Genomic DNA, 11977 nt, shown 5'->3' on the forward strand with positions numbered 1-11977 from the left:
GCCCACGGCCCGGCACATTAGCCCACCCTTAGGGCTCCCGCTCTGTGGACCCTGAGCAGGACCACAAACTCACACCAGCCGCAAGGCTCCAGCAGCAGAGCTGTGCTGTCATAGCCAAGGCCTGCACGCCATTCCTCTGCACAGAACCCTCCCGTGGCTGCTCATCTCTCTCCCAATAAAAGCTAAAGTCCTGTGACCTCACAGCCCTGCACTGTCTTGCTCTTCATTAGCCCTCCAACCCCAAGTGCGACTCTTGTCCTTGTAGTTCATTCTCACTATGCTGGCCTCTAGGCTTGCTCCGAGTGGTCGTGCAGTGCACATAGAGGCTAGCAGCGGATTTCTTCAGACACACCGGCTCCGCTCACCTCTGGGTCTGTGTTTGCAGTTTCTGCCTGGAACACTCCCCCTACACGTCCATATCGCCTACTTCCTTTGGGCTCTTACTCAAAATTCACCCGTGGATTATGTCTTCCCTAGCCGCCCTATTCAAAGTTAACACACCCTGCCCCTCTCTCTGCCTTGCCTTTTCTCCTGAACACTGGTCACTAAACATGCTCTATATCTGCTTTGTCTATCCTCCCTCCCCTAGAATGTAAGAGGCCTTTTGTCTCTTTTGTTTACTGATAGAGCCTGGCACCTAGGGCAGAACCTGGCACACAGCTGGTACTGAATGAATATCTATCTCCTGGGCTGCAAGAGAACCCTCCCCCCCCACACAGAGCCCCCCCTCACATGGTGCTGGAAGCCAGGTTGGTGTCCTCGTGCTTGAGCTTCCCATCCAGGGCAAGGCCACGCTTCTCCCGGTTGTCACTGAGCAGTGGGGTTACGGTGTACACCTTGCAGAACGTGGAACTGGGAGATACCTGGTCACTGGACAAGAGAACAAGACAATCGGAGCGGCCGGGTTGGGTGAGGGGCAACTCCTAACCCCATCGCCAGCCCCTTCTCTCTCTGGGCACGAGTCACAAGGGAGTAGGTTTTGGCTCAAGCTGCTCAAGAAAATTAACAGCTCAGAGCCACCTGACTGGAGAGAATGGCCTTGAAAGTGGAGATGGTTTGGGAAGAATTCCACCCCCACCTCACATTCTCCCGGGTCTACTCTTCTCCCTTGAGGGTGGGACCCAGGGCTGTTCTGATACTCACTCTTGTTCGATCTGAGCCACGGGGCACTTGTACTGGGCAGTGCTGAAGAGGCAGATGTCGGCGTACTGTCTCACTGTGGGGCGGGCAGGGTCAAGCAGCTCTGCATGGAGCCAAGGCTAGCGCCCACTCCAGACCACAAGACAAGGGCCCAGGCCACCCCCACCCCCACCCCCGGGTCCTCCCTGTAGTAGTGAACACCTGATCTGTATCTCACTCTGGGACCACTTAAATTCTTTATTTTTAAATATATTTTTGTTGATTTCAGAGAGGAAGGGAGAGATAGAAACATCAGTGATGAGAGAGAATCATTGATCGGCTGCCTCCTGCACATCCCCTACCCATAACCCAGACATGTGCCTAGACTGGGAATCCAACCCTGAACTCCTGGTTCATAGGTCGATGCTGGCCGGGCATAGCCTGAATTCTGTGAGCCCTGCTGGGTAGAGGCCCCAGGAAGAGGCAGAGAGGAAAGGACCCTTGAGCTGAGATGATGCCAGATCATGTGTGCAACTCCCTCCCCCAAGACCACGTTCCAACCCCCACCTCCTACCAGAGACTTTGATCTTCCTGATCGTTTTGGTGGAGTTGTTGGTGACGTGAACATTGACGCTGAGGGGCTCCCCGTGGTAGTACAGCTTTTGAGGGGAGGGAGGTCGAATTAACTGGTTGTTTTCACTGGTCCCATGATCAGTGTGCCCAGACGCAAACACATTGCTTGGCCTCTTCCCTCTAAACCCAAGCCCACAGCAACTCTCCACAGCTAGCTCTGGCAGCCTCCTTTAAAAACGCCACCTTCGCACGTGGCTTCACCCCTCCCCCAGGGTCTGGCCTGCACTGTGGCGCCTGCATCACTCTCTCACACCCCACCTCCTTGTCCAGGGAAGCCTCAAGGTGCAGGGACCGGTCGGACATGAGGAAGTGGCGTGTGGTTTCAGCTGAAGGCTGGGGGCCGGGTTTCTCTGGGGCAAACTGCACCTTTCGGATCACCAGCCGCACAGAGTTCCTGGGGGTGAGGGTTTATCCCTTAGACACCCAAACAGCCACTCCCACCTCCCACAGGGGCTGGGGCTCCTGGGAGCCGGGGTGGAATGGGCAAACCACAGGGGAGGTGGCTTCCCTCACCTTTTATGGCTTTTTTCTTCTAGTGATTTGGCACAGAAGGCTCGGATCTCAAAGTCTACGCCACAGGCCTAGAGGGGGAGGAAAAGTCAGGTCTTGCACAAGGCCCCTGCCATCACCACCACCACCGCTTCCTTCCTTCCTTCCCTCCTCCCTCAGTCTTGGGCAGCAACTCTTGCCCCATCCTGGTCTGAGGAGCAGAGGGCCCGGCCCTCCCTCATCCTCTGCCTGCTCAAGGCCTGGCGCCTGGCAGAGGCTTCATCCTGGCTGTGCAAGGTGAGCCCTTATGCCCAGGTACATGCAGGTCAAGAGCAAGAAGCAGGGTCACACATGCGCAGTGACCATCCCGAACACAGCCATGTCCACTGGGAACAGTACTCTACCCTCCATCCCATCCTGGCTTCTCCATAGCCCACCCCCAGCTCATGTGCCTGCTGGACCCTACTCTGCCCCACCAGCCTCAGAACCGTCTCTCCCGTACCTTCCCTGTGTCCTCTGGGCCCGGCTGCAGGGTGACGGAGCAGGGCAGATTCTGGGGTATCTGTGGCAGAGGGAAGGGGAGACTTCAGTTCCCCCGGAAGCCCCCAGTCTTCCTCCCAATCTCCATTTCAGAGGCTGGAGAAGAAGTCCTGGGGATGAGAAGGAAAACGGAGAGGCCCCAGGCAGAGGCAGAGAGGAAAGGGCCCTGAAGGGAGGTGGGTCTAGGGTCCCTCCTTACTGTTTCCTCCAGACCTGCCCATAACTGGTGCTTCACACCCCAAACACAGTCCCAGACCCCTTGCCCTGCAAAAGGTGGGGGGGCATCCTCACTGTGAAAAAAAAGGGGTGGGCATGCTGGCCCAGCTTCCTCAGCAGCCGGTCCTGCAGGCGGGTGGGGGGCCGGGGCGGGTTGGACGTTGGGGGGAAGGCCTGGTAGGTGGCGATGAACAGGTCTTTGCGGAAGGACAAGCCCAGCACATCCAGGTCTTCACGGCCATAGCGAAAGGCGCAGGTGAGGGTCACAAACACTGGCAAGGGAGGGCAAGGTGGTGGTCAGGAGCTCCCCTTCTCCAGTCCTCCCAGGGCCTAGCAGCAGCTGCTTCTCGGCAGCCGAAGACTTGCCTGAATCCTACACCTGGCTTGTGCCTCAGCCCTCCCTCTCTCTGGGGCCCCTCTCAGTGCCAGCCCGTTTCACATTCTCCCCCACCTCCCCTTGAGCCCCTAGAGTTGGGGGCCAGTACCTTTGCGGTCCTTCAAGTAGTCAGGGTCCACAAGCACCACGCCATCTAGGAAAGGGACATGTGAGCTGATTTCCTGCCAGGACCTCTCCTCTGTTCCTGGGCCCAGGACCTTCTCCTCTTGGGGGACAAGAAGCCCCTTTGCGGGCACACTTACCTACGGGATCCACTTTGTCCAGGTGATCTACAAAGTCCCGCTTGCCCAAGTACACAGTGAGCTGAGGATGGAGAGGGGTCACAGGGAAGATTGGGTAGGAGGGTGGTAGGGCATCAGAGCCTCACAAGGGCTGTCCTGCCCCTGGTCTTCCCAGGCTGGGATGTCCAGGGGTCCTGGTTTCCTCCCAGGAAGCTGGAAGGGGAGGTGGTGGGGCCTCGAAAGACCACCCCGCTTTGAGGCTTTTTAGCTCCTCCCTAATATCTTTCCGCACCTCTGCACAGCAATCGGACGTGTGGGCTGCGCGTGTGGGTTTGTGGGTCACAGCGGAGAAGGGCTCTGGGGTAAATAGGCCATGGCCTGAGGGCTGTAGGCATGGGTTTCTGGCTCCTCCCCCTCGGTCTTGCTTAGGGGCCTGTCCCCACCCAGCTCTGTGGCTGGCTTAGGCGGAGCAGCCTTTGTGGCAAGGGGCTTCTGGAGGGAAGGAAGTTGGCTTTTAGCTGTCACAGGAAGTGGGCAGATAGGGGTTGGGGATCATCGAGGGGCAGGCTGGGCCTTGTTGAGGGCCCAGGGAGGGTCAGGAAGAGAAGCACTGTGGGAGACTCACCTTGCAGTTAGGGCTCGACTTCTTGAAGACCCTAACAAAACAGAAAGGGAAACCCCACTGCCTCCCTCAGACTCAGCAGGGACCCGGATGCCAGGACCTTATCCCTCCCCATCCTGAGCAGCAGAGCTCACCCAGGATTCCTGCCTAGAGGCTCTGGGGCTTTGTCCAGCCCTACCCCCTCCCACTTTTCCCCAAAAAGGTAACCAGAGGTCCTTAACATTCCCATCTCGGCAGCCCCTCAAAGCTGGTTGTCATGGCAACCCCCCTCCACCCAGCACTAGTTCCCCTAGTTCCCCTCCTCCACGGCAATGGCCGCTGGTTGCCACAGGAACCACCCTGGCTCTTCCCAGAGGACCTCCCCCAAGGGGACCTGAATGGGCAGGTTGCAGTATTGTCTGCAAGAGACCTAACCCTCTTTCCATCTTCTCTGGTCTCCAGCTTCAAAGACAGCTGGAGTACCTGACAGGCTTCGGCCTTTGCCTTAAAATGGTTTCTACTCTAGGCACCACCTAAGTGTGACCCTACTCCATTAACCTCGAATTCTCCCCATCTCTAATCTCAGCAGCTTAAAAGCCTGTTTCTTTTTCAAGGACCAGCTCAGGTATCACCTCCTTTAAAAAGGGGATCAAGCCCAGACCCTGGTCCCTCCTTTGGGTTCATGTCATACCTAGTTTATGTTTTATGTGTGGCACGATACTATGCCAGGGCAGTTAGCTGTGTACTGCCTGCTGCACTAGATGGACCATGAGCGGCAGAGGCCTCATTCCTTTAGGTGTCCCCAACACAATGCCAGGCATACGAAAATGATGATGGTGCTACCATTTACTGCGTGAATACACCCAGCCCTGTTTAAAGCGTTTCATGTGTGTTATCTCATTTAATACTCTTACTAACCCAACGATGGAGGTCCCAATATTCCTATTTTATAGGTGAGGACACTGAGGCCCAGGAGCGGTCAAGTATTTTGCCTAAGGTCACGGTGTAAATGGTAGACAAACAGGCAGTCTGGCCCCGAGTCCATGCTCTTAGTCACTGAACTATTATACGGCCCTGCCTCTGTAATTGGCATTACGTGTGTTGGGTTGAAAGGGATTCACTTCCCAACTGCTACAACAATCCAGGCCTGGGCTCCACCCGCTGCTGGAAGAGTGGGGAAGTGGCTGGCAACTCCAAGGCTCTGGCCACTTGGGGGCTTGTTCTTTGCTGCACCACCTCCCAATCCACTCTGCCTCAGCGGTGACCTCTGGGAAGGGTCCCCAGATAGGAGAAGCTGAAATCCCACCAGCTGGCCTCTCCTTCCTCCAGTCCCACCACCCATTTCTGCTGTAATCACTTTACTTGCCCCTTCTTCCCAGAAGGCCAAGCTATCCAGAGGCCATAAGGCAGAGGTTATGGAGGTCCCCTGGGTATCGCCATCCAATAAAGCAGAGTAAACACTGACATGATGGCCAGCTGGACTAAGCACCCCTTCTCTTGCCCCAACTTGGTCTGATTGCTATGGCACCATCCAGCTCTTCCTCTCCTTTGCTTCTGGTTTTCCTTTGTCCCAGTGTTTCTTCCTATTAGGAGCCCTGGCAGAGGACTGTGACATCCACAATCCGTTGGCCAAGCGGAGTGTCGGTTTGTGGTAATTGCCCTGGAGCAGCTGCAGGGCACCTGCCTTCTGGATCCTAACCCAGCCAACCTCCTGCCAGGCGAGGGAGAAGCAGCGTGTGTACACTGAAGCTGGCCAAGGAGGCGGAGTGTGGGGGTGACCAGAGGGAGGGGGGCACAGAAGCAGATGCCCCCTCACACTTCCTGCTATTATCTACATTTCCTGTGGCCCAGAATTTGATGGGAGGAATTATGCCAAGTCAGCAGTCCCCCTTTGGTCCATCCTTCCCTCTCCCCGAGCCACATAACGGAAATCGGGGGCCTCCCTCCCGAGCAACTTCCCCTTTCTCTGGGTTGTTTAACCCCAAAACCAGGACACCAGTCCTTTCTCGGATTATCTCTCCCCAATACTGATTCGACTTGGCGCTCAGAAACCTGGGTTCTCCTACTCTATAGGTGGTGAATGGTGGGGCTGATATGGCACCGTTTTGCAGAACAAGTGACAGCTCAGGACCAGGCCCCTCTTCCTGATCCCCTCTGGATAGAGCTACACAGCCCCAATTTTTCCTCTTGCGCCTGCTCCCCAGGGCCTCAGGCATTCGCCCACTGCCCCCTTGGGGGTGTTGGGTCACAACAGGAAGTGGATTGTGCTAGAGATCAAAAACCAGAACTCGGGGTGCCAGTGTAAGGAAGGAGCCTCGATTGCACATAAAACATCCGGGGAGTGGATGGGGTGCCCAGGGCAGACACCGCCTCCCCTCACCCGCGGGAAGAGGGGTAAGGCCCAGACTTGGGGAGGATCGCCAAGCGCTCAGCTCTCTTAAAATGAGGCTGTTGCTCCTAGCAACCCTGGGGAAGGCAGAAGTTTGGAAGCTGAGCTACCCGGCCCTCGGGACAGGTGGGGGCAGCCCCACTGCCTGTGGGGTACTGAATAGAAGGCTTCCTAGTGGCTAAGCACGAGTCTATGGGGATCCCCCTTCCGGCATCCAGCCTGCCCATATCCGACCCCTCGGGACCGGCCACCTGCTCTACCTTCCTCCGCCCCGGCATCGCAGCCTGCAAGGGAGAACCGAGTCGCCGGACCCCACATCCCTGCCTGAACCCAGACGCCGGTTTCCTGATTCCCTTGAGCACTCGCTTTCTGCAGGGACTCCGGCATGCGTGTCCCCCCGCACTACCCCCGAGGACTTAGGCGTGCGGCCCCAGATGGCTGCCCCCCAGGCTCCCGATTCTCTCCCCAGGGTCCCTGTCTGTCGACCGTCCCAGCACCCGCCCGGAGCCGCCGCCCACGTCCCGCCGAGCGGCCCCACCTCCCTTACCTAGTCCCGGGTTTCTCCCCCATGGTGCGCGCACCCGCCGCCCGCCCGGTTCACGGCTCGCTCGCAGCCTCCCAGTCCGCTGCCAGGTCCCTGCTCCTCCCTGCTCCTCCCCACGCCGCTGCGCACGCGCGCCCCAGACTCTTTCTCCGCTTCCCCCTCCCCGCTGGGCCCCCTTTACCCCGCCCCCCCCCCCCCCGGGATCCTGGGGAACCAGGGCCAGATGCGTCAGCCCGGATCGCGCGCGTTGCCACGCAGCCCCGCCCTCTCCTCCCAGACACTCACAGTGATTGGCTCCGCCCGCCCGCCGGTCCCATCCCTTTCGAGGGGTCCCTCCCAACTCCCTGCTCTTCCCGCCCATTCTCTCCCATCCTTACCCTCCCCGAGGAACTGATTGGGCTCCCTTAAACGGAGGCGCCCGCCTTCCGGGAGAATACAGCCCTCTGACTGGCTCCCGGCATCCAGAACCCTGCAGGAGTCTCCTCCCCTTTGTTTGCTTTCTCAGTGGCGGTGGAGAACACGGGGTTGGTGGGTGGTGGAGGCGGTGGGGGCTGTAGCATGAGCTCAAGCGTGGTCTGGGCGGAGGGCGAGAGGATGCACACGTGGCCGAGCGGTTCCAGCTGGGGGATGCGTGCTTTCGGTGCGCACCGCTTACTCCAGTGCTGGCAGCTTTCTTGGCCAGCCCTCCCACTTCTTTATTGTGGTGTGTCAGCTCCCCCTGGTGTCTGTCTTTGATCTTTGCAGGATTACTTTGCCTACTTTCTCGGACTACTCATCTCCTCCATCCACTCATGGCAGCTAACATTCTAACATTCTTCCATCTACCCGTGCCTATTTTGTGCCAGTCACTATGCGAGGGCGATGGGGACACAGACATGAATGAACAGGACTCCTGCCTTCCTAGTATACTTGAGGAAACACATAAATAAGTATGATTCCAGGAATGCTATAATGGAGTTATGACTCAGAAGACAAAGCAGCTACTATTAGGGTTTTGCTGAGGTGGGGGTGGAGGAGTGCAGGCTGTCCAGAGGAGGGGACATTTGAGGACAATCTGTATGAATGGTGGGCAGAAGCTGAGAAAGGGCGTTCCAAATGCAGAGAAAGGCAAGGCACAGCCTGTTCTGAAGTGTTTGTGGGGGTAAGACAGCAGGAGAGAGAAGGCTGAGAAGGAAGACTGGAACAGTGTGAAGGGTTTTGTATAACAGGTAAAAAGGAATGAGACCGAGGCGCTTCTCTGGAGGAGGACACATGGACCCAGTAGTGTTCCTTAAAGCAAAGGAGTGGCATGATGACATTTCTCTTTTAGGAAGATAATTCTGGGCAATGTGGAGGGTGGAGGGAGTGTGGCAAGGCTGTTGTAGCCTAAAACTAATCGAGGGGAGATGATGAACCACAGAGTGGAGGGAAGAAGAGAGGCCAGACTGACGAGTTATTTCTAGGGCAAAATTGACTGGATTTTGGGAGGAGGATGGATGACTGACATTCTGGATTTAAGGAGCTACAGTATTTCTTCCATCTCCTTTTCCATACTCTCACTATCTTCTCCAAATGAAACAACTTCACACTCCCCCCTCCACTTTTGTATGCAACAAAAAGTAACACACACAAGACTGTTTCTGAAATCATCTTCTTTTGTTTTGTTTTAAAGATATTTTTATTTATTTTAGAGGAAGAGAGAGGGAGAGAGAGATAGACACATCAATGATGAGAGAGAATCATAGATTGGCTGCCTCCTACATGCCCCCTACTGGGGATCGAGTTCCCAATCTAGGCACATACCCTGACCAGGAATTAAACTGTGACCTCCTGGTTCACAGGTCGATGCTCAATCCCTGAGCCACATGGCATGGTCTGAGATAATCTTTTTTTTTAAATGTATTTTATTGATTTTTTACAGAGAGGAAGGGAGAGGAATACAGAGTTAGAAACATCAATGAGAGAGAAACATTGATCAGCTGCCTCCTGCACACTTCCTACTGGGGATATGCCTGCAACCAAGGTACATGCCTTTGACTGGAATTGAACCTGGGACCCTTTAGTCTGCAGGCCAATGCTCTATTCACTGAGCCAAACCAGTCAGGGCATGAGATCATCTTTAAGGTTTAAACACAGGCCTTGCCCACCAGCTGCCACTTCCCCATCTTCAGTTCTCTCACCAACTTCTAAGTTCACTGTTCATCTATTTCAATATTTAAACATTTCTTGTAGACTCATCAATCACTTTTGTCAAAGGGTCATGACCAGAAGGTAATGAGATCTTTATTGCTACGTATCTAAAGTGGTTTTGGAACTGAAAGGCAAGTGGTCTGCGTGGAATGAAAACTATTGTATTAAAGATATTAAAGGGTCATGGCATTAGGAAGGTTGAGAACCACTGACCTATTTCAATATTTAAACATTTCTTGTAGACTCATCAATCACTTTTGTCAAAGGGTCATGACCAGAAAGGTAATGAGATCTTTATTGCTACATATCTAAAGTGCTTTTGGAACTGAAAAGTAAGTGGTCTGCATGGAATGAAAACTATTGTATTGAAAGATACTAGTAGAAAGACAACTTTAGAAAGATAATAAAGGCCAGGAAGAATGGAAGAGATATGCCCTATTCTAACTGAGAAAAACCATTACTATAAAGATGTCATTTCTTGCCCTGGCTGGTATGGCTCAATTGGTTGGAATATTGTCCCATAAACTAAAAGCTCGCTGGTTTGAGTCCCAGTCAAGGCACATGCCTGGGTTGCAGGTTCCATCCTGGTCAAGGCATCCAGTCGATGTTACCCACATTGATGTTTCTCTCTCTCAAATCAATAAATACTTAAAAAATTCTTTAAAAACTTAATTTATCTGAAAATTGTCTATAAATTTAATGCACATCAAAAGAACAATGGAACTAGTTTGTGCACAAAGATAATCTAAAATAATACCAGTAAAAGCATAATATGCTAATTAGACCAGACGACCTTCTGGACAAAGCTGGGGCTGCGAGGGAAGCCTGGGTCCTGGGTGCCTGCCAGTGGCTGGAGGGAAGCCCGGGTCCTGGGTGCCAAAGGGAAGCTGGTGCCAGCAGCCGGGGGAAGGAAGGCCTACTCTTACACAAATTTTGTGCATCAGCTCTTTAATCTTCTATAATAATAAAAGTATAATATGCTAATTAGAAAAGACAGCTGAACGTCCTTCTGGACGACCTTCTGGATGAAGCCGGGGTTTTGAGGGCCAAGCCCCTTGCATGAATTTCGTGCATTGGGGCTCTAGTTTGAATATACTAAAAGTCAAATTCAAGGCTGAAGTGCAAGGGTCTTCTTTTTTCTTCTCGTACTGCCTTCTATCTAATCCTTCTTCAAGTCCTGGCATTCTGCCTCCAAAATACATGAATCCATTGGGTTATTTTTTCTTTCTTCCTCTATTTCTCTATCTCCAGTGCCATTTTGGTCCCAGTCACCATCTTCATTTTTTCCCCCCACCATCCTCTCTTACCTGGCCTGTTATGATAGCTTCTTACAATGCCTTGTCCTCCTCCTCCTCCTCCTCCTCCTCCTCCTTCTAAATCCTCACCGGAGGATATGTTTTTTTATTGATTTTAGAGAGAGAGGAAGGAGAGAAAGAGAGAAACATTGATCAGTTGTCTCCCCTGTATGCCCTGACCAGGGAACGAACCTGAAGCCTGGGTATGTGCTCTGACTGGGAATCAAACCTGCAACCTGATAGGTGTACAGGGTGATGCTCCAACCAACTGAGCCACCTGACCAGGTCACAGTGGCTTCTTTATTGCTCTCCTTGCTTCCCTCTTAGCCCTCTAAGTCCCTTCTCCACACAGCAACCAGTGGTCTTCTCAAATATAAGGCAGTTCTTTTTTTCTTCTTAAATATATTTTTATTGATTTCAGAGAGGAAGGGAGAGGGAGATAGAAACATCAATAATGAGAATCATTGATCGGCTGCCTTCCGCACGCCCCCTACTGGGGATTGAGCATACAACCCCCACATGTGCCCTTGGTCGGAATTGAACCCAGGACCCTTCAGGCCTCAGGCCACGCTCTATCCACAGAGCAAAACCGGCTAGGGCCATGCTTATTTTTTAAATAACACATAGCTCTATACAAAATTTATTTATTTTCTTATTTATTGACTATCTCTTCAGTCTAGAAGGGTACTGTCTTCTTCATTATTTTATTCTCATCACTTAGAATGGTGCCTGGCACCTTAAAAGGTGCTCAATAAATATTTGTTGAATGAGTAAATGTCGGATGAAAGAGACTGCCTCGGGAACTAGCAAGATGCCATCAAGAAAGGCTGCATCATGCCCTAACCGGTTTGGCTCAGCGGATAGAGTGTCAGCCTGCGGACTCAAGGGTCCAGGTTTGATTCCGGTCAAGGGCATGTACCTTGGTTGCGGGCACATCCCCAGTAGGGGGCGTGCAAGAGGCAGCTGATCGATGTTTCTCTCTCATCGATGTTTCTAACTATCCCTCTCCCCTCCTGTCTGTGAAAAATCAATAAAATATATTTAAAAAAAAAAGAAGAAAGGCTGCATCAATCTACTTCCTTGCCAACCGTGTAGAATAGTGTTCTATGCCTTATACATCATTCCAATGTTAGGTTTACTGACCTTTTTAAATTGGCAAGGAGCGTGTTGTGTCAGTTCTGTAGTTGTAAATGTAGTTTAAAATGTCTATGGTTTCAAACAAGAGGTCAGTTCCTTAGACGTCAGTGCTGCCTAGAGCGAAAGTGTCTGGATTCTGTTATTTTAAAGCATCCCCTTCGGGACAGCGGCGCCTTTTGTCCTGACCACGTGTGTTCCTAAGGCGCCCCCGGCCGGCCCGCCCGCCA

The 11977-nt window shown here is 53.2% G+C and overlaps 1 protein-coding gene across 2 annotated transcripts; it reads right to left on the reverse strand.

Moving 5' to 3' along the window:
• Window positions 1–98: 98 nt before the first annotated feature.
• Window positions 99–7287, reverse strand: ARRB2 (arrestin beta 2). 2 transcript variants are annotated; one of them, XM_023744071.1, is made up of 11 exons: window positions 7153–7287; window positions 4241–4271; window positions 3637–3697; window positions 3483–3527; window positions 3073–3269; window positions 2744–2803; window positions 2266–2333; window positions 2011–2146; window positions 1694–1778; window positions 1144–1243; window positions 99–870 (listed from the first exon to the last, which is right to left on the reverse strand). In XM_023744071.1, the coding sequence occupies exons 1-11, from the start codon at window positions 7173–7175 to the stop codon at window positions 729–731; spliced, it is 948 nt and encodes a 315-aa protein (XP_023599839.1). In that variant the 5' UTR covers window positions 7176–7287; the 3' UTR covers window positions 99–728. The 2 variants fall into 2 exon arrangements, with proteins under 2 accessions (XP_023599839.1, XP_006102836.1); XM_006102774.3 differs by having other exon boundaries at window positions 105–870; window positions 1144–1216.
• Window positions 7288–11977: the final 4690 nt, after the last annotated feature.

Source organism: Myotis lucifugus, unplaced genomic scaffold (assembly GCF_000147115.1).
Source record: "Myotis lucifugus unplaced genomic scaffold, Myoluc2.0 scaffold_426, whole genome shotgun sequence".
Taxonomy (NCBI): domain Eukaryota; kingdom Metazoa; phylum Chordata; class Mammalia; order Chiroptera; family Vespertilionidae; genus Myotis; species Myotis lucifugus.

Bases quoted from the DNA above. Each gene is read 5' to 3' on its own strand.
- ARRB2 (XM_023744071.1), bottom strand. From the start codon at position 7,175: ATGGGGGAGAAACCCGGGACTAG. The intron at 2,804-3,072 runs GTGAGGATGCCC...CCTCTGCCACAG, and splicing joins CCCACCCCTTTTTTTTCACA to ATACCCCAGAATCTGCCCTG. The intron at 2,147-2,265 runs GTGAGGGAAGCC...CCTCACCCCCAG, and splicing joins GAAGAAAAAAGCCATAAAAG to GAACTCTGTGCGGCTGGTGA.